This window comes from Neoarius graeffei, chromosome 19, assembly GCF_027579695.1.
Source record: "Neoarius graeffei isolate fNeoGra1 chromosome 19, fNeoGra1.pri, whole genome shotgun sequence".
Lineage (NCBI taxonomy): Eukaryota > Metazoa > Chordata > Actinopteri > Siluriformes > Ariidae > Neoarius > Neoarius graeffei.
The window spans coordinates 5,655,042-5,678,024 of record NC_083587.1 but is presented as its reverse complement, the minus strand read 5'-3'; the positions used below and the strand labels follow the sequence as shown (position 1 = coordinate 5,678,024).

The 22,983-nt window shown below is 44.1% G+C and overlaps 1 protein-coding gene and 1 pseudogene across 1 annotated transcript; both read left to right on the top strand.

Moving 5' to 3' along the window:
* LOC132867666 (zinc finger protein 585A-like) overlaps positions 1-22,983 on the top strand; it is a 418,000-nt pseudogene that overhangs the window by 159,435 nt on the left and 235,582 nt on the right.
* Positions 1,327-3,748, top strand: LOC132868063 (zinc finger BED domain-containing protein 4-like). Its single transcript, XM_060901033.1, has 2 exons — positions 1,327-2,645; positions 2,847-3,748. Exons 1-2 carry the CDS (start codon positions 1,327-1,329, stop codon positions 3,358-3,360), a joined length of 1,833 nt encoding a protein of 610 aa, XP_060757016.1. The 3' UTR covers positions 3,361-3,748.

The following is a 22,983-nucleotide window of genomic DNA, read 5'->3' as shown; positions in this document are numbered from 1 at the left end:
GTTGACAGAAATGATTTCGAGTAATCCTGACAAGTCCATCGTGCACTTGTGCAATGAGCTAAGACTGTTGCATGATGCAAACACCGGTGAGGCATTCCCAAACCCAGTTGTACGGGTGAATGGTTTCAAACGGGACATGGATTGTCGCCGATGAGGCATTCGTGAAACTTGTGTTGAAAAGTCCAACATGAGAAGACTGATGGCAAACGACAGGGGGGGATGAAGTGCTAGGAACCTGTCTCTATCGCTTTAACGGTCCCTATATGTGGCGCAAATTGACATGGGACAGAAGAAGAAAAGAAACTGGAAACACCTGGATTTGTCTGGACTGAAATGGGCTGACACATTTTTACTACTGATTTGCTTCCTCTTGTTTAGCAAGCCAGCCATGCTTCTGCTGCATCCTTGTATGTACTCTCAATTAATGGGATCTTGGAAATTTTGGTGTTAGAAGAAATCTGCTTGTCCCTCTCTGCTAAACACATGCAATCGCAAATTTCAAAAGCCTCTGGACAAAGCCTTTCTCTCATCAAATTTGATACACAAACACTGGCTTAAGAGTCCAGTGCCTCATCAATGGGGCCACTGCGACATAGGCCTTGACCTCAAATGACCAGCATCAATAGCACTAACACTCATGTGAAGGGGAAACAAAAGCCATCTTGGCCATCTTTCTATTCGGGGCATGAAGCCCCTATTAGCCCTCGTTCTATTAGATATCTGCGTGAACGCAGGTTCATGTCACCTTTGCATTCTTCACAAAATCTGTATGGCTTTACTGATTTTACTGCTTTCAACAAGGGCTGTAACTTCATTGTCTTGGTATGTGATTCAAGTTAGGGAGTAGACCTGTGATTCCCAGGAGAGATGCTACACTGTGTCCACTATCATAACTAGCAAGAAAATCTTGTGTTTATTTCTCCATGATTTATGACTATTACAATGATTCCATTCACTATATTCTACTGGAAAGAAGGCATCCAAAAAAAAAAAAAAAACAGGTTCATGGGTGACTTATTATATACAGGCCCCCGGGGCCATATTCTGAGTTTCTTTCTGAATTTGCAGATTTTATCTCAGATCTGGTTATTTACTTAGACAAAACTTTAGTTGTCGGAGATTTTAATATTCGCTTCGATAACCCAGAAGACTAGAGATGCACCGGTCAATCGGCCGCCGATCAAAAAGGCCGGTTTTCTATCCAATCGGCCCAATCGGTGACCGGCCGGTCACTGTCGTCATTTCCGGTTTTTGGCCGGTCACGCTGACACGCATGCGCAGCAGCTCAACGCGGACGGCTCAAAACTGAACCAAAGCAAAACAAAGATGTCGTTGATCTGGACATATTTTACCGTGTGCCAGGACGAACCGAAACAGGCTATGTGTAATGCTTGTAAGTCTAAAGTAAGCCGTGGAGGATCAACGCCTAAGACTTATGGAACAACCAACTTAAGACGCCACTTGGAAAAGAAACACCCATGCTTGTTTAGCAAGTATAAAGAAGACACGGCTGCTAGTGCTAAGACTAAGAGGGATGTACCTGAGTCACAGCAACAACACCCCACCGTCGCCCCTATGTTCGACACGAGTGTTGAGAAGTCTAATGCCACCACTCGAAAAATAATGGAGTACATGGCACTGGACGACCAGCCGTTCAGCGTAGTGCAGGATAAAGGCTTCGTCAACCTGATTAAACACCTGAGTCCACGGTACAAATTACCAAGTAGGCGATACTTTTCTGATACAGCGCTGCCAGAGTTGTTTGAGAAGGTTTCAAGCCATATACGCAAGCTACTCAACGCCACCAAATCTCCGATCAGTTTCACGACGGACATTTGGACTTCTAACGTGAGCTTAATGTCAATGTTGAGTCTGACCGCTCAATGGCTGGATGATGAATTTGAGCTACATCAAGTCCTGCTATACTGTGAAGAATGCCCTGGTTCCCACACTGCGGACAATTTACGAGCCAAATTTGAAAAAATGATGGCAGAGTGGAACATCGACAAGAAGAGGGTTCATGTCGTGTTGCGTGACAACGCTCGGAATATGACCAAGGCACTGGATGACTGCAACTTCGCCAGTCTCCCGTGCATGGCACATACACTCCAGCTAGCGGTGAATGAGGGACTGCAACCTCAACGCGCAATCACCGACGCCGTGGCAACAGGCAGGAGAATAGTCACGCACTTCAAACACTCACCGCTAGCCTACTCGAAACTCCACGTTATCCAGGAGGAGTTGGGTCAACCCAAGAAACGCTTGCAACAAGACGTTCCGACACGTTGGAACAGCACGTTTTACATGTTGCAGTCGCTGTTGGAACAAAAACGCGCCTTGAGCTTATACGCAACAGAACACGAGCTGCCGACAATATTCACCACACACCAGTGGGAGTTAATTGAGAATGTGTTGAGCATCCTTCAACCTTTTGAGGAACTCACAAAGACAATTAGCTCCTCGTCAGCCACCGCCTCGTCCGTCATCCCTGAAATCACTGCACTGAAGCGCCTTTTGGGGAGAGCAGCAGACACCGACCGTGGTGTGGGCACTGCCAAGGCCACGCTGTTGGAAGCGGTCCAGAGACGGTTTGCAGACATCGAGAAGAATCCACTGTACCTTGTGGCCACTGCTATGGATCCTAGGCAAGTAACAACTTACTACTAAGGATGTTTATTAGCCCAGTAGAAAATAATAGAAAGCCTTTATTTGTCAAAACATATTTTTTGTTGCCATTTTAATGCCTGTTTATGTACAGTAGCCTATGTACAGAGTGCACAATATTTATGTTTATGTCTGGCTGATGTGTCTGTGTAATATAAAAATCCTTTTGTCTGTTGATACAGATACAAAACTTGCTACTTCTCAGCAGAAACAAAAAATGAAGTGAAAAGGGTACTTCTGAACATGCTGGACAGAGTGGACACCAGTGCCATCAGACCCACACCTGATCAGCCTCCTGAGGAACCTGCCATCGCACCTCCAACCAAAAGGGCAAGCCTACTGCTTTCTGTGCATGATGAGATACTGATGGAGAATGCTAGCAATGAGGAGGAACACCTGCTAGGCCGCCCTGCATCTGTTCAGTTACAGCGTTACCTCTCAGAGCTGCCCATCAAGAGATCTGAGGATGAAACTGTAAATGATGTACTAAAATACTGGCGTGAAAACAAAACACACTACCCTGCACTTGCCCCGCTTGCCCAAGCATACCTCTCTGCTCCATGCACAAGCATTGATAGTGAGCGCTTGTTTAGCTTGGCTAGTAATGTCCTTGATGAGAAAAGAAACAGGCTTTCTGGGGAGAAGGCAGAAATGCTGCTGTTTGTGAAGAAGAACCTGCCATTGATGGTTGAGTGATTGCACTGGGGGTGGGACAGAGCACTTTGTTCACAACTTAAAGCTACCTGTTAATTTCAATGTTATTTTTTTATTTAGAGATGTCAAGAGAGGTCAAATGCAAATGTTAAAAATGTTATGAGAACCAGTTTCAATTGACAAGAGCATGTGGTGCACTTTATTTTTTTTATCCTAGGCCTATATTAAATCCTGCACTTATTATGTGAAAAGAAATAAAAGGCCTAAAATGTGATTTACTTAGAGAACCAGTTTTCAAGTGTGCATGGTGCACTTTATCTTTTGTTTGTCTTAATATTTTAGTTTTTTTCCTATATTGACCTGTAAACTGGACTGAATGTTATGGTCAGTGTTCTAAATAAATCTGCTCAGGGGGCACTGTTGAAACTCACTATATCTTATTTTTGATGTTTTATTCTCAAGCCAAGTAAACATGGTGTCTATTGTATGATTATAATGATTTCTTAGATAGAAAATCGGTATCGGTAAAACCGGTTTTGGCAGGTCAGACCCCCTCAAAAACCGGAAATCGGTATCGGCCAAGAATTTTGCAATCGGTGCATCTCTACAGAAGACCCTTTGAAAACAGTGTTTGTGTCCATTTTAGATTCAGTAGAGATTAATCAGAATGTCATAGGACCAACCCATAATGGTCGTCACACCCTCGATCTAATATTAACATTCGGGTTAAATGTAGAAAATATAGTCATACTTCCACAATCTGAAGTTATCTCAGATCATTATCTCAGCTCATTCAAAATATGTCTGAGTAATAACTAGACAGGGACACTCTAACGAGTGCAAACCCCGCCTTTTCCCTATTAAAATACATTGGGCGAAAATTTCGAAGTTCTGCCATGACCTTGACCTTTGACCTTTGACCTCCAAAATTTAATGGTTTCCTTCCTGGGTGATTGGCAACACGTACAAAATTTGGTCCAAATCGATCCATTGGTTCTTGCAGACACACAGACAGACAGACAGATACACACACACACACACACAGACTGACGCAGGTGAAAATAATAACCCCTCCGACTACTGTCGGCGGGGTTAATAATGCACCTCACCATGCTACTGTATTAAATGTACCTTCACGTTAACTATTGCACAGAGCTTTATAAATGATGTCCCAGAGTTATCAACTTTGATTGGGTCACTGTCGGCCCCTGCAGAACTTCATCAGGGAACTGAATGCTTAGAGTCAACGTTCCGCCATACTTGACTTCATTATCCGCCATAAGCTAATGTAGCTCCTCTTAAAAGGAAAATGTTCAGAGACAAAAAATTAGCACCCTGATATAATGAAGACACTCACACTTTAAAACAGACCACTTGAAAATTGGAACGTAAATGGCGTCAAACAAAATTGGTAGATTTCAAATTAGCATGGAAGGAGAGCTTCCTGAAGTATAGAAAAGCTCTTAGTGCTGCTAGATCAACTTATCTCCCCTCCGTAATAGAAGATAACAAAAATAATCCTAGATTCCTGTTTAATACTGTAGCAAAATGAACCAGGAATAAGTCCACTATAGACCCCTTTCACATGACGTCACCGCGCCGCGATATTTTGTTAGGCGCCATATTGGAAGACCAAGTACATGCACTCACAATATAAAACAAAGTACGAGCGAGAGTAAAGTGACACGATGGATGATAATTCGGGTTATGTGAGTACATTACCAGTTGCAGAAAGGGCACGGTATGTGGAGAAACTGGCTGTGATTGATGGGTTTGACCCATATGATAAGACTCAGAAAAAATTATGTGAATCCAAGCACACAGTTTAATGCAAAAGTTCGTTTATATCCCGACCTTGTCAGCTGTCAGATTTATGTTAATGGACCCGGTAAGCTGGTAAATAATATATATTTTTTTCTTTACCAAATTCTAACAGAAAACGAGAGCGCCCGAAAGGGAAAACCGAGCCGAGCCGCCTCACGGCTGTAATGCAAATTGCTTTCCTCCTCGGTATACAAGTGCACTTCCATGGCAGGGAAAAAGAAACTACATTTTGCCGCCTATGTAGTCCCCTATTTATACAAATAGGAGTCATTCAGGATTCAGCCATGTTTTTGCTCCGTGCTTTTACTCGACCAAAGTTATACAGTATTATGAGCTTTAAATTGCATAAATAAAACCATTTGCTGAAACTTTGAAGAAGAGATTGTACTGGTTTAAAGTTTTTACTTAACGTTTTCATGTCGACTCCAATTAATACACTAGTAGAATCGATGACTAGTTTAGTAGGCCAAAACTTTTTTCAATTTTTGACTGTACCAGCCTGAAAAAACTTGCGACAGTCAAATGGAAAAAAAGCAAGCTGGTCATGTTGTACTGGACTAATCTATGACTGATGAGTATAGTAAGTGATACTAGTACTGATACAATAAAACAGACGACTGTAATCTGGTAGGCAGCACGATTTATATTATTTCTCCGTGTCAGATACATAAGGAGGACCGGACACCAATTCTGCCATCTGTTTGCTACCCAGACATTGTAAACTATTTGTTGTTTACACCCAGTGCCTACACTGCTGATGACTTGAAAGCCTACAAAGGGCTACAGGCTTACAATTATGTTGTTAGTGGCTTGGTTCGTGATATTACAGCTGTTATTAAGAATAACCTACACATAGTTATTATTATTAAATTGTAGAAGTCTGGGAGGCTTGCTCCTCATACAGTTATCAACTTGAGGCCAATTTAGCATGTTTTAAATCTGAATTTCTTGCGTTTGCTTACCTCAAAGTGTCCGCAGATCATACACAGACTTATCCATTATATCCACAGTTTTTTGCCAAGTCTCACACAGGTTTCTTTCAAGTCTACTGTTGGGCCAATAAATCATAAATAAAACAGCTCAGATTTGTTTGTTTAAGTCGTTTGCCACTCCACTTTATTCTCGTGGGTTCACATACCGTTGCTGTTATCACAAGTTTGTTGGTCTTCCAAAATGGCGCAGGGTCTGTTTACTTCCGGTTTCGGGTGACGTCAGTGAAAGGGGTCTATAGACACGTGCATACCTGTAGTATGTAGTAGCAATGACTTCATGAATTTCTTTAATGACAAAATTGAGAATACCCAACAAAAGACTCAAACTACTAATTTAAGGTCAGACAATGTAAGTGACCCTGTAGTTAACTGATAGAACTGTATCAGATCAGCAATTAGAATGTTTTACTCCCCTTAGAGAAATTGAATTACTTCCATTAATCTCCGCATCAAAAGCCTCAACTTGTGTACCAGATCCCTTGCCTACACGTCTAGATTTAAAGCCATGATTTAAGTTAGTTTTATAGCTACACGTGATTTAGGATTGTTAAGACTTTATGATTTAATATTTTAGAGCTTTATTATAACAGTGATTTTAAACTATCCCTGTGTAACCTGACCTTCCTCCAGTGTAGAAGACACACACTTCTTTGCTAAGACTAAACATAGTAGAATTGTCGTAAAAAACATCTCGCACGCTTTGACGTGCATAAATGCTGAAATTGCTGAATCACTGATATGAATATTATTTTGCTTATGATTGAAGGTTTCATTCACACACACATATTGTAAGGTTTTATTCCTTTGAAAGGATAAATAATTGTAAATATTTATTCTTGACCAAGAAGGCAGTAATTCTTAATACTTATTCTTAATATTGTAGTTAGAATGCCAGCTAGAAGGCATTGAATTCTGTGTAACTTGTAAATTACTGTGTGACCTTCCTCCACTCACAGAGAAGTGCTGAACTACTTTGCTAGACTAGACATAAACATGTCTTTGTTTAAAATGTTAAATGCTGATGTTAAGGACATATTCTTGTAAATGTTATTAAGGACATATTCTTGATATGGGATGTTTTGCCTATGATTGTTTTACTACATATTAATGAAATTAAGATGTAATTTGCTGACTTAGCACAAGACTTAGCACACTTACATGCGCACACACACAACACACACTCACACACATTTTCACCCTCTACACGCCAAGGACACCCAAACACACATACCCATCCCTCTCTGAGGTCACACATAAACACACACACACACACACACACACACACACACACACACACACACACACACACACACACATTCGATAGACAATACATAATACAACACAGCTGCTGTTAAGAGAGATTATAATTTTGTTATAAAAGTTGTCTGTAAAATTTTATCTTTGGCAAGAAAACTGAATAAATAGCAGTGAAACCGATCCCTGGGTCTCTGTTTTTTTACGGTGTTCCGTCCCAGATATCTGTTGGTGGCACGAGGGCATTGGTCTCGAGAAGCTGACCATTCCAGCTGGGGGATTTCTAACAATTTGGTGGCCCGTACGGGGATACTTCCAATCAGGTAAGGGGTCTCTTTTAATTGATTAGTTGGGGGGGACTTCTGCCTGGTTGGTAGTATCAGGAAAAAAAAAAAAAAAACAGTTGTTTATTGTTTTGGTTATCCTCGTGTAGAGGCACGGGAAGATGTTATGTTATTTTATTTGGTGATCCTCGTAATTTGTTTTCAGGAAGATTTTTATTTTTATTTGGTGATCCTCGTAATTTGTTTATGGGAAGATTTTTATTTTTATTTGGTAATCCTCGTAATTTGTTTACGGGAAGATTTTATTTGGTGATCCTCGTAATTTGTTTACGGGAAGATTTTCTGGTTATCCTCGTGAAGTGAAGGAGCTGTCACGGGAAGAGCGCACTTTTTGAGTTAAACCCATAATCATTAATTAATCTCGAGACTGATTCCTTCGTGCAACCATTATGGGGGGTAACTGTGATAAGGAGGCATTCAGACCCGATTCTGAAGAAACTCCACGGGATTGGATGAATCGATGTGATTTAGAAGTCTACACTACTCTGTAGTTAGACGATTTAGCCGAGTGGTCAGAATTACAACCTCAGTCTTTAATGTATCCTCGTGCCGGAACTTTTAAATCAAACTACCTCGTTTCGGCACATAAACAGATATATGAAGGACTTGGCAACCCAGAATGGGATTATGATTACATGACCAGAGGCTATTTAGAATGGATTAAAATGAAATCAATATGGGATGATTTTCACGGAATTAAAGAAACTAAAGAGCAAAAGAAATCAGTACCGTGCCCTAAGCCTGATGAGAAAGCAAAACCTGTTTTGTTTAGATCTACAGCCTCCGCTCTCCCGCCGATGCACGGGAGATCAAGAAACACACCTGCAGACGTTCCTGTAAACACACTGGCAAATACTTCATGTCCCGCTGATAGCGTTCCTAGTGTATCTCTTAACACAGGTGCTAAAAGTAAAAACCCCTCTGAAAGCTTAAAAGCGCTGTTACAAAAAAACGAGACTAACGATTTCAGTACAGACAAGGACTCAGATAATGATACCCCATAAATGCAGCTTGTGTGTGGGCCCGAAGAGGAAGAGGATTTAAGATCTCTCCGCCTTCGGCATCAGAATTAAAAAATATTATTAGGTTGTTGCCTTTGATAGACAACCCACTTAACTTTGTAGAAATGCTCTTAAAAATGTGTAGACATGCCCAACTGGTCGGAGCAGATTACCATTTTATCCTGCATGCCGTTCTAAGCGATAATTATGATGAAATTGCATTGCTAGCTGCAGTGCTCTGCTTAAGTCCTGAGAATGATGAATACGAAGTAGTTGAAATTAAGGTAGAGGAAGACGGCAAAACCACCACAAAGCATGAGCTTAAGTTCTACTGGAAAAATACCAATAGAGCACAGAGAGAATTAAAGGAACAATTGACGCATTATCTGCTCTCACGACGACAGGCTAGCCGTGATCTTTCACAGGTTACTAATTGTAAACAGGAGAAGGCTGAACTCACTTCAAAGTTTCTGACTCGTTTTAGCGAGACGTGGACTTGTTTGGGAAACGTGCAATTGAATCAGCACCAAACCAATCCGCTTTTTATTTTGACATTTTTGAATAATTGTCGTCCTGATATACAGAAGGTTCTGAAATATCATTTAAGTGACCGTTGTAATATGATCGTGAAAGCCCTAGGGGAAAAAATTAGAACTTTGGAGGGAGAATTGTATTCTGGATAGTAAGCAGGTAGCCTGCCTTTCTGTGGTTGGTGGTGGCTACTCCCAGCCCCGTGAGGACATGAAAGAGTACGCCCTGGAGTGTGCCTTTATTGTGGTAAAGAAGGGCATTGGCTACGTGATTGTTGAAAGAAAAGGGCAGATGAAGACAATGCACAGCATATGTTTCCCCTTTCTTCTTCTAATCTTCAGCAGAATCAATCTGATGTGTCCTTTCCTCCTCCTCCCCCTCCTCCTCCTCCTGCTGCTCTGTCTGCCCCTTTCGCGCATATCAGGTGCATACAGGCCCATATCAAACCTAGGGCTGCCTACAGAGCTGTGACCCCGTAATGCTACATTGTTCTTTCGACTCTTATCTAGCCAGTGATTTGTCTGTCGTAGAATTAGCTATAGATGGAAAGGTGCTTCCTTTTCTAATTGATACTGGTGCTACGATGTCCTCTGTGGGAGAATCCTACGAGGGTCCGATTTCTAACAAAACTGTTCGCTCTGTGGGAATTGATGGGGTCCCTTTCTCCTCCCCTTGCACTCCTCCGTTATTGGTAACCTGTCCCGCTGACACAGCACTTCGTAAACATCACTCTTTTGTGTTGATGCCACAGTGTCCTTTTAATCTAATGGGGCGGGATCTAATGAGTCTGTTACATTTATCCATTTCGTTTCAGGGATCAAAAATGATTATTTGCACTCCTGATTCTCTGCCTCCCGCCTTATCGTATCTTTCTTCACATATGACTGTTCCAAATATCTCCGCTGTTTGCATGGCTTCTGTAAACACTGTTATTTCTTCTACGGATCCTTCTACAGATCCTTTTAATGGCCTCCCCTCCTCCCTTTGGGCTGAACACAAGGATGAGGTTGGTCTAGTTCATTGTGTTCCTTATGAGGCTAAGCTTAAGCACGTGCTTCCTGTTTATGTTAAACAGTATCCTCTCTCTGAAAACAAAGCCAAAGGAATCGATGTCATCCTACAGTCCCTCCTTGAACAAGGCGTGGTGAGACCGTGTACCAGCTCGTACAATACACCTGTCAATCCAGTACCTAAACCTGATGGTACCTGGTGCTTTACTCAGGACTTACGTAAGATTAATGAACTGATTGTCCCTGTGGCACCCATTGTACCTGACGTTTCCTCTGTAATGTCACAAGTTCCGGCTCATCATTGCTGTTTTTCCATTATTGATCTCTGTTCTGCTTTTTTCAGCGTCCCTGTTGAAGAAAACACACAGCCTTTGTTTGCATTTACGCACAGACGGAAGCAGTATACTTGGACACGCCTACCGCAAGGTTTTATTGATTCTCCTGCTGTTTTCTCAGCCGTAATTCGTAACGCACTTTGTGATCTCTCCCTCCCTCAGGGCTCTGTGGTCCTGACGTATGCAGTATGTATCTGCTGAGTCACCGGAAATCTGCCGAGACGCCTCCTTGTGCCTGTTCTGACATCTGGCGCACAAGGGGTTCAAAGTTTCCAGAACCAAGCTCCAGTTCTGCATGGACACTGTTAAGTACCTGGGTTTTGAACTTTCACAAGGTTGTCGTAAGCTGTCATCTGATCGAGTGCAGGTGATTCTAGACACAAAACGCCCTGCAACTAAACATGCACTGATGTCTTTTCTGGGTCTTATCAACTACTGCAGACAATGGATCCCTGACTGCTCCTTATATGACAAGATTCTCCGTTCTGCAATCTCTCATCACGATCCACTGCAACATCCTTTGACCTGGACTGACACTATGATTAACGCTTATCACTCCCTCAAAAGCGCTCTCTGTTCAGCCCCGGCTCTGGGTTTACCTGACTACTCAAAGCCCTTTCATCTCTACACCTGTGAACAACAAGGCACAGCGTCTGCTGTTTTGGCTCAGGAGCATGGGGGAGGGATCTGTCCGTGTGCATTTTTATCCAAAACATTAGACACTGTTGCTCAAGGCTTACCTGCGTGTCTAAGGGCTGTCACCGCCTGTGCTCTGATGGTTTTAGATGCAGAAAAATTGGTTTTGTCTCACCCACTGATCTTGCACTCGTCACATCAAGTTAAACAGGTATTGCAAAATTTACAGACTCAACATATGACTGTGCAGCGACGCTCCGGATATGAAACCATTCTCTTTTCTACTGATAATCTCGAAATTCGTGCCACATCCTCTTTTGATACTGTAGGTCACGCTCTCACACGCCTTCTTAATTCTCAGGACGACACTCTGGAGGACACCGATCATGATTGTCTATCTGAAATCTTGCATACTACCAGTATCAGGTCTGATCTCTCCTCCAGCCCTCTAGGGACGGGGGAGGTACTCTTTGTTGATGGCTCTTGTTCTAAACCCTCAGATGGTGTTTTCCTCTGTGGTTATTCTGTGTGTTCACTGCCTGATATTGTGCATGAGGCCTATGCTCTTCCTTTCTCTTCAGCTCAGGCAGCCGAGTTGTATGCGCTAATGCGTGCTTGTATTTTGTTTCAGGGCAAGGATGTCACAATCTACACAGACTCTCGTTACGCCTTTGGTGTGGCTCATGATTTTGGGAAGATTTGGCAGTCTCGAGGCTTCCATGCCGCAGATGGGAAGCCCATTTCACACTCTACCTTAGTACAAAACCTCATTGATTCTTGTCATCTCCCTAGGTCACTCGCCATAGTTAAAACTAAAGCACATGCCTCGGGAAACACACCTGAAATCGTGGGTAATTCTCTTGCTGATCGTATTGCAAAACTTGCTGCTTCTGGTGTCATGTCTCCCGGCCTAGAGCCTTCGTCATGTAATACATCTTGTCTTGCTAGTAGCTTGATTCCAGATCTGGACCTTCTTTCTTTACAGGCTTCAGCTTCTCCAAATGATTTCTGCCTTTTGGCAGGTACAAGGCGCTTATGTCGCCTCTGATGGCCTATGGTACAGTCAGGATGGCCGCCTTTGTCTTCCATCTCATTGCCTTCCCTTCCTCGTGCGTGAATTTCACGGCGTGACACATCGTGCACGAAGGGGGGTGAAGGGGGACATGAACAAACTTTTTTGTATAGCCAATTTAAACAGTTTGGTGGACTCAATTCTCGAAAGATGCCTCATCTGTGCACAGAATAATCCCTCTAAAGCAGTCGCGAAACACGAGTGTTTACCCATACCTACATCTTCATTCCTAGAATGGCAAATCGACTTCACACACATGCCTCCCTGTGGGCCGTTTAAATATCTCCTGGTGATTGTGGACAAATTCTCTAAATGGGTAGAAGCCTTTCCTTGTTCTCGAGAGAACACGAAGGTAGTTACTCGTATTCTGGCAAAAGAAATAATACCTCGTTATGGGGTTCCAGATGCCATAGACTCAGACAAGGGTACCCCTTTCACCTCAAAAGTCACACAAGACCTTTGTAAGTATCTCTCACTAAACTGGCGTTTTCACATTCCGTATCATCCTCAATCTTCTATTCAAAAAGATAATACCCGAAGTAATTGAACCACTTCTAAAAATAATAAATTCTTCTCTTAGGATTGGCTATGTACCCAAATCCTTTAAACTAGCAGTTATTGATTAAAAAACCTGACCTTGATCCCTGTCAGCTGTCCAATATCAAACCTCCCCTTTATCTCCAAGATCCTTGAAAAAGCTGTGGCACAGCAGTTTGCTCATATTTACATAGGAATAACATCCATGAAATGTATCAGTTAGGATTTAGACCTCATCATAGCACAGAGACAGCACTGGTTAAAGTAGTAAATGACCTACTGTTGGTGTCTGATCAGGACTGTGTCTCGCTGCTTGTGTTGCTTGACCTTCTTGCAGCATTTGATACCGCTGATCATTCCATTCTTCTGGATAGACTAGAAAATGTTGTGGGAGTTAAGGGAACGGCCCTCTCCTGGCTTAGCTCTAATTTAACTGATCGCTATCAGTATGTTGATGTAAATGGTGCTTTTTCTAGACATACTGAGGTAAAGTTACAAGGTTCTGTCTTGGGTCCACTGCTTTTTTCTTTATATTTGTAACCTCTGGGTGATATTTGTAAACACTGTATTATTTTCCACTGTTATGCTGATGACACACAGTTGTGTGTTTCTGCAAAACCTGATGAGAGACACCAGCTTAATAGAACTGAGTAATGTGTGAAGGTCATTAGACACTGGATGCTTATTAACTTCCTTCTGCTTAACTCTGACAAGACTGAAGCACTTGTACTCGGACCACATGCAGCTAGAAGTAAGCTTTCTGATTACACAGTAACTCTGGATGGCCTTTCTGTTTCTTCACGTGCAGCAGTAAAAGACCTCGGAGTGATTATTGACCCCAGTCTTTCCTTTGAAAATCACATTGATAACATTACCTGGATAGCTTTCTTTCATCTCAGAAATATTGCTAAGATAAGAAATTTAATGTCACTCCATGACGCGGAAAAAAACTAGTTCATGCTTTTGTTACCTACAGGTTGGATTATTGTAACGCCTTACTGTCTGGATGTTCCAATAAGTGCATGAACAAGCTCCAGTTAGTTCAAAATGCAGCAGCAAGAGTCCTTACTAGAACTAGAAAATATGACCACATCACCCGTCTTATCCACACTGCATTGGCTCCCGATCAAATTTTGTATTAATTATAAAATACTACTGTTGACCTTTAAAGCACTGAATAGTCTCGCGCCACAGTACCTGAGTGAACTTCTGCTCCTCTATGACTCGCCATGCCTACTTAGATCAAAGGGTGCAGGCTATCTGCTGGTTCCTCGTATAGTGAAGGTTGCATCAGGGGGCAGAGCCTTTTCTTACAAAGCCCCAGAGTTATGGAACAGCCTTCCAAGTAGTGTTCGGGAATCAGACACAGTCTCAGCATTTAAGTCTCGGCTGAAAACATATGTGACCCCTCACCGAATCCAGGGACACATGTCGGCCGAAACGAATCCGAGATAATCGCAAAATAAGCATTTTTTTTTTTCGAATTTTGTGATTTTTGTTTTTTTCCATCATGTGCAAGTTGAGATCTTGAAGAATGCAATCAGTATTTCAGATAATAGATTGTTTTGTTGGAAAAGCATACATTTTTTGTTGCAAATTGTCTCATTTTTGTCAGGACTGTAGCCTGCTGGGGGGTGTGGGTAAATTACCATATGGGCCATTCACATGATGATTTAAGTCTTTTTTTTTTTTCCGCGAATCAGCTGTATGATCCAAGTTCAGCGCATGGCTACTTAACCTGCATACAGGCGTGTGATTTCACTATGGAATGAGTTACTAAATCTGCAAGGGATTCCCCAATAGAAAGAGGAGGGGCTGGGGGCTCCTCACTCTGTCGCGGAGATGACGTAGACGGCTCTGCGACCGCAGCTCCAGCCAAAACGACACCGGGACCCTCCCCTGCTAACCGGCAGGACCCACTCTTTACTAGGTGTGCCATCAACCCCCGAAATCCCGGCCAATCAGTCCCCAAGATCAAAGAGTGGGTAAGGCGAGGATTAACCGCCGCCTTTACTATGGATTTGTCCCCTCTGAAATGTATGTGGACCGACATCAACGGGTAGCAGTGAACATCCCCATGCACACACAACACCTTCACCCCTTGTGCTCCCCCCAATGCCTCGTCTTGCACCAGGCTTTGGCGGATTGAGGTCTGGTTGCAACCCGAATCCACCAATGCCTGATATGTCGCCCCTTGTACACTTACTGGTATGCGATACGCTCCGGCCTGATCGAGGGCAGCCTCTGGCGCGTCGGGGATCCGCACCACTGCCCCCACCTCCATCGCGGCACACTGTTGCTGCAGGTGGCCCGGTTCCCCGCAGCGCCAGCAAACCGGCCCGGGCCTCCCCTCTGCAGCTGTGGTTTGAGGGTCACTCACCTGAGGGGGGGGAGAGACAGACACAGAAGGGAGAAACGGGAGGGCACCACGGGTGCGGCGGGCCGGCTGAGGTGGAGCTGGCCCCCGCCTCCGTGGTGGGGGAATGGGGCGAGGACGGGACACGGGAGGAGGGGGAAGAGAGAGAAGAGGAGAGAGATGATGATGTCATCCATTGTCCTGCCGCCGGGACAGCCGCCAGATGATCCTCCGCCAGTCCTACGGCCTGATCCAGCGACGCCGGGCGGTGGCACTGGACCCACTCCACGGTTCCGGCGGGTAGGCGGGCGATGAACTGTTCCAGCGCCACCTGGTCGATGATCCCCTCGGCGTCGCGATCTTCGGCCCTCAGCCACTGCCAGCAGGCATCCCGGAGCTGCTGGCCGAACGCGAACGGGCTGCCGACTTCCTCCATTCGCAGCGCGCGGAAGCGCTGGCGCTGCTGCTCCGGCGTGCGCCCCACACGCTGGAGGACAGCCCGGCGAAGGTCGGCGTAGGCCAGCCGGTGGTCGGCGGGGAGCTGTAGTGCGGCTAACTGCGCCTCTCCCGTCAGGAGGGGGAGGAGGCGCGCCGCGCGCTGCTCCATCAGCCACCCCGAGGCTTCGGCGACCTGCTCGAACAACGCGATGAACGCCTCGGGGTCGTCCTGCGGGCCCATCTTAGTCCAGGTGATGGGAGATGGGCCCGCGGCCGGGGCGCTGGTGGACCCCGCCGACGCGAGGAGGCGCCGGAACGCCTCTCGGTCTTCCTGCTGAGCCAGCACCAGGGCTCCGAAGCGGCGCTCCTTCCGGAGCATGACGAGTGCCTGGTGCTGGCTCTGCTGAGCCATGGCGAGGGCGTGGACCAAGTCCGCGAACGGGGAGGATTCCATGGGGCTGCAGGACAGGTGCTCCACCTTCCCGGGTTTCGGCACCACTGTAGCCGGGTACAATGTGTGGGTGGAGCACAGAGGACGGCAGGACAGAGATCAGGATGCCAACAATCGGCTTTTATTGCCAAACTTTTCAGCTTAACATTAAATTCAATAGCTCAGAGAGTGACTCGCACGCGCACACACACAGACTGTCGTCTCCTCTGGATAATCACTGACTCCCCTCCGCTCTCACTCTCCCTCTTTAAGTAGGGCGCGGTTTACTGGGGAGAACACACACAAAACATAGGTTAATCACACTCAGGTGAAGCGATTCTGCCACTTACCTTCCCCAACTCCGCCCTCCTGTCACAAACCGGCGCTTGACCACGCCCCCGCTGCCACAAACATCAACGAAACTGACTTCATATTAAAACTGTTAATGTTATAGTCATGTTGTCTGTTGTTGCCCAAATAAGGATGGGTTCCCTTTTGAGTCTGGTTCCTCTCGAGGTTTCTTCCTCATGTCATCTGAGGGAGTTTTTCCTTACCACTGTCGCCACAGGCTTGCTCATTTGGGATAGATTAAGGATAAAATTAGCTCATGTTTTCTCATCTCATCTCATTATCTCTAGCTGCTTTATCCTTCTACAGGGTCACAGGCAAGCTGGAGCCTATCCCAGCTGACTACAGGCGAAAGGCGGGGTACACCCTTGACAAGTTGCCAGGTCATCACAGGGCTGACACATAGACACAGACAACCATTCACACCTATGGTCAATTTAGAGTCACCAGTTAACCTAACCTGCATGTCTTTGGACTGTGGGGGAAACCGGAGCAAACCCACGCGGACACAGGGAGAACATGCAAACTCCACACAGAAAGGCTCTCGCTGGCCACGGGGCTCGAACCCAGGACCTTCTTGCTGTGAGGCGACAGCGCTAACCACTACACCACCGTGCTGCCCTTAGCTCATGTTTTAAGTCGTTAAATTCTATGAAGCTGCTTTGTGACAATGTTTATTGTTAAAAGCCCTATACAAATAAACTTGACTTGACTTGAAAGTCCCTGCATTTGACTGTGCAAAACTCCCAACACCATTCTGCTAACATATATAGGTGCAAATATCAAGAAATAAAAGCTGAAATTCTGACCTATCACATAGAGAAGGCAAGCCAAGAAGCCTTTATTTGTCACATGTAATTCTTAAGCACACAGTGGAATTTAAACTCTGCGTTTAATGCATCTGGAGCAGTGAACACACACCCGCACACACAAGTGAGCAATGAGCACACACACATAACCAGAGCAGTGGGCAGCTATGCTACAGCACCCAGGGAGCAGTTGTGGGTTAGGTGCCCTTGCTCAAGGACACTTCAGCCTAACCTCAGGCAATGGCTACCCCATAATAACCTAACCGCATGTCTTTGAACTGTGGGGGAAACCAGAGCACCCAGAGGAAACCCACACAGTCACAGGGAGAACATGCAAACTCCACACTGAAAGGTCCCCCTCGGCCAATGGGTTCAAACCCAGAACCTTCTTGCTGCGACATGATAGTGCTAACCACTACACCACCGTACCACCCACTTTTGACATCAAACACAATTGTCTTCAGTGTATGGCAAAAAAAAAAAAACAAACAGAATTGTCCTTGCTGTTCCAGTACTTTCAGGCTTGCAGCTGGAAATACTGTCAGAGCTGTTGCTATCAAAAAATGAATCACTACATGCTGAGCAGCTTTCAGAGTGGTGTGGAGGTGATATGTGGAGAAAACATATCAAATGTTGAAATTGAGAAATTTTATTGTTGTTTGAAAAAGATATGCTAATTTTGAATTTGATGCCAGGAACACATTTCAAAAAGTTGGAACGGGGCATGTTAACCACTGTGGTGCATCACTTCTTGTTTTAACAAAACTCTGTAAATGTTTGGGAACTGAGGAGACCAAATGCTGTAGTTTTGAAAGAGAAATGTTGTCCCATTCTTGCCTGATTATAGGATTTCAGTTGCTCAAGCGTTTGGAGTCTCCTTTATCGTATTTTGCATTTCATAATGCACCAACTGTTTCCAATGGTAACATTTTCCAAGTGACCTGATGGACAAAATTCTGGTAACATTTTCAAAGTGAACTGATGGACAAAATTCTTCATGTTCTAAAAGAAAATACATATCCTATGGTTCAGTATAGAGCAATTCCAGCGTTATGGACGTGACACTTGAACTCAAAATGGCAACAAATGACCCAGTGCATGTTTTATTGTCTCCCAGTATTTAAACAGGTGTTGCACATTTTAAGGCTGTACCATACTGGAGAAGTGATAGAACAAGAACAATTCCCATAGTACATCTAGGGCATGCCAGAAAATGCCAATAAAAGATGCGTTATGGATGTGACAGAAAAAGTATCACTTTTCTTGGGTGACTGTACATTTTTATCAAACTCTGTGAAATTGTAAACCTAATGTCGAAATGGAGATATCCATTTGATAGAGGGGTCCAAGGTGAATATTAAAAAATCTTTGTTTAAAATATTTTTTATTTCATGCAGAGTTTCGGAAGGAAAAGTAAGCGTTATGGATGTGACGAAATTCCGTTATGGATGTGACGCGTCTGAAATAGACATGGCATATGTTTAGAAAATCAGCAATTTAACCACCATAACCCTTTGAAAAACTCTCTAAATATCAGCTAAAACTATCAAAGTTCTTAATATTTAGGATGGCTATTGTTTTGCTGTTTTGTGGATTTTAGCATACATTTCTGTGGCTTGTGGCAATAATATAGAATTGTACATGATCAAAGTTGATTTTAGCTTGGGTTTTACATTATAAGAAAGAAAGACTGACAGTGACATATTAGGTTGGTTACAAATTGGTTCAACTTATTCACATCTGTAAAATACAGGCCTAGGTGATATCTCTGGGAGTGGTTTTGATGTTTTACATGTTGCTTTATTTTTGCATGGTGAGGTTGACATTTACATGGAATTGCCCTATAGCTCATCTTAGAGCCTGCACAGCTCAGTAAATAGGACCAAGGTTCAACATTCTTTGAGTTACATTTCGCATTTTCTGAAGCTAAAGCGTCCTTCAAAAAGGCCACCGAAACCTGTTTTCTGAAAGCTATCTCTGACAAAGCTCAGCTCACAGTCTGACCATGGGCTGTGACCAGCAACCAAAATCAAATCAGGTTGCAGGATCTTGAAAGCATTTAGCTGCAAATTTGCACTTAATAAGTAAAACTGCCTTAGGATGAGTGGAGAAAATGCAATCATGACAAAATATTTAACGATTTCATGAGCAGATGACCATTTGCAGATGGATCTTGGACTTTATGACAGGCAGACCCCAGGTGGTGATAATCGGTAGCCACACTTCCTCCTCGCTTATCCTGAACACAGGTGCACCACTGGGCTGTGTGCTCAGTCCCCTCATGTACTCCTTGTTCGCCCACGACTGCACTGCTAAATACAGCGCCAACATCGTTATCAAGATTGCTGACGACACAACCATCTCGGGCCTCCTTACGGACAACGATCAGAAGGCATGCAGAGAGGAAGTGAAGGCGTTAGCCAGCTGGTGCCAGAACAACAACCTCTCTCTCAACATCAGGAAAACTTAGGAGATGATAGTTGAATACAGGAGACAGCAAGGGAGGACACACTAGGCCATCTACATCAACGAGGATGAGGTTGAAAGGGTCAGCAGCTTCAAGTTCCACACTGTGGTCAGGAAAGATCGCCAGTGGCTGTGCTTCCTGAGGAGGCTGAAGAAGTTTGGCATGAAGGCAAACAATAATTTCAAACTACTACAGGTCCTCAATCGACATATCACAAGACTCTGTTTACATATCACCAAAGCATTTACACATTTACTGTTTCCACATTTACCAACACATATCAAAACTCTGTTTACATGGTCAGTACTTCATTGGTTTTCAACAAAGAGTAATTACTTGTAGCCGCACGTGTCAATTTTTCCGATGTGCAATACAGGTGCTTGTGCTACACCCCCTCCCCACACCACCACCCTGAGACAATGCATGCATACGTCTCAGTTATTTCTATTTTCACTTGAATTTAATTTCTGTTGTTTATTTTTTCATCTTTAGGACTTTGAATCTTTTTTTTAACTGATATTCTGTTAAACTCCTGTCGGGCTCCAGTGCTGACAGACTTGTTTCTGGTTCTTATCTGGTCCACTGCATTTCATTGCAAGTTGGCCATGTGTTAACATAAAATGAGCAATGAAAATGAACTGAACTGAATTAAAAAGCTGGCTGTTCTCACAACACCAGGCCAAAAGTGGGCCGGGAGGGCCCAATCCATGTCTAGCCACTGAGTTTGTGGCAATGCGATCAGACACTCTGCCCTTGGGAGGTGGAGTGCTGTGATAGTATAGTGGTTAGCACTCTGCATTATGACTGCAGCAACCCTGGTTTGAAGCTGGGTCATGGCATTGTGTTTTCTGTCTCACTATTGAACAGTGACTAAATGGAAATTTGTACGTAGTTTGGACCTCACTTTTCATGGCTCTGCTTGGGTCAGTGGTGCAATGGATAACAGGGCTGACCACAAATTAGAAGATTCTCTGTCAGATGCTTGGCTGACCACAAAATGCTTCAACCAGCCGCTGATTTTCTGGTAGGGGAACACAGATAACTCAGACTCTGGAGAGCTGTAATCAGAGAAGCGATTGGATTCTGTTCTGGCATCTCTGTAACCCTGGTTGGAATCTGGGTTATATCATTGATTTTTCAGTTTCACTGAGTCACCCTCGGATCAGACGCTTCTCGCACATAGCAAAATGAGAAAGGATAACCACTGCTTGAAACCTTACGTCGGCTTGGGGCACGATGGTTGGTGCATGTGACCTCGGATCAGACGCTTCTCGCATTGTTGCTTGGTTCTCTCTTACCCCAAACAGCACTTTGTACCAGACTCGTTGTTCACAATGACAAAGCTCGAAGCTTCTGCTCAGAGTCTGACCATGGGCTGTGACCAGCAACCCTTTGAGAGAGGGAAAATTTTCTTACAGATAACATCTCCACTCAGTTCTGCATCACTCTTACAGTGGTGCTTGGAACTTTTGTGAACCCTTTAGAATTTTCTATATTTCTGCATAAATATGACCTAAAACATCATCAGATTTTCACACAAGTCCTAAAAGTAGATAAAGAGAACCCAGTTAAACAAATGAGACAAAAGTATTATACTTGGTCATTTATTTATTGAGGAAAATGATCCAATATTAGATATCTGTCAGTGGCAAAAGTATGTCAACCTTTGCTTTCAGTATCTGGTGTGACCCCCTTGTGCAGCAATAACTGCAACTAAATGTTTCCGGTAACTGTTGATCAGTCCTGCACACCGGCTTGCAGGAATTTTAGCCCATTCCCCCATACAGAACAGCTTCGACTCTGGGAAGTTGGTGGGTTTCCTCACATGAACTGCTCGCTTCAGGTCCTTCCATAACATTTCAATTGGATTAAGGTCAGGACTTTGACTTGGCCATTCCAAAACATTAACATTATTCTTTAACCATTCTTTGGTAGAACGACTTGTGTGCTTAGGGTCTTGCTGCATGACCCACCTTCTCTTGAGATTCAGTTCATGGACAGATGTCCTAACATTTTCCTTTAGAAATCACTGGCATAATTCAGAATTCATTGTTCCCTCAATGATGGCAAGCCGTGCTGGCCCAGATGCAGCAAAACAGGCCCAAACCATGATACTTCCACCACCATGTTTCACAGATGGGATAAGGTTATTAGGCTGGAATGCAGTGTTTTCCTTTCTCCAAACATAACGCTTCTCATTTAAACCAAAAAGTTCTATTTTGGTCTCATCCGTCCACAGGACATTTTTCCAATAGCCTTCTGGCTTGTCCATGTGATCTTTAGCAAACTGCAGATGAGCAGCAATGTTCTTTTTGGAGATCAGTGGCTTTCTCCTTGCAACCCTGCTATGCACACCATTGTTGTTCAGTGTTCTCCTGATGGTGGACTCATGAACATTGGCTAATGTGAGAGAGGCCTTCAGTTGCTTAGGAGTTACCCTGGGGTGCTTTGTGACCTCGCCGATTATTACACACCTTGCTCTTGGAATGATCTTTGTTGTTTGAGCACTCCTGGGGAGAGTAACAATGGTCTTGAATTTCCTCCATTTGTTCACTGTATGTCTGACTGTGGATTGATGGAGTCCAAACTATTTAGAGATGGTTTTATAATATTTTCCAGCCTGACTAAATAAAATTAAAAAAAAGCAGCGACTTTTCTGGAAAATGCCTGAGTTCTCACCAGTGGCCTAAGCCAGGGGTCTTCAATCCTATCCGCAAAGGGCCGGTGTAGCTGCAGGCTTTCATTACAGCCAAATTGGAGGCTCACTTGATTGTTGACTGGAGACGAGGGTGAAATGATTAAACAAGTGAAATCAGGTGTAGCTCCTGCTTGGTTGGAATGAAAGCCTGCAGCCACACTGGCCCTTTGTGGATAGGACTGAAGACCCCTGGCCTAAGCACTTCAAAAGTGGCCTTTACATGTCAAGGTTATCCCATATGGTCTAGTGGTCAGGATCCCTGGTTTTCACCCAGGTGACCTGGGTTTGACTCCTGGTATGGGAATGTGTCTTTGTTGTGTCACTTGAGTTGCAAGTCACATGACCTTGAGTGAAATCTTCATTCTATAGGTTCTTGCTTTCATGCGTCCTTTTGCTGTCATGATGGGTCAAGAAGTCTCAGGACAGTGCAGAAGATTCCAGGATTCACTCTTGGCTTACTCAGCTTAGCTCTCTCTTACCCCATCTAAGATCCTGGGCCTGGCTTTTTGTTAACTCTAACAAAGGCTGTACTCTGAATCTGACCACAGCAGCCGGTGTTCAGTGTTACAGCTATTTTTTTAAG

Coding starts and splice junctions, on each gene's coding strand:
- LOC132868063 (XM_060901033.1), top strand. CDS start 1,327: ATGTCGTTGATCTGGACATATTTTACCGTGTGCCAGGACGAACCGAAA. Junction 2,646..2,846: donor GCCACTGCTATGGATCCTAG/GCAAGTAACAAC, acceptor CTGTTGATACAG/ATACAAAACTTGCTACTTCT.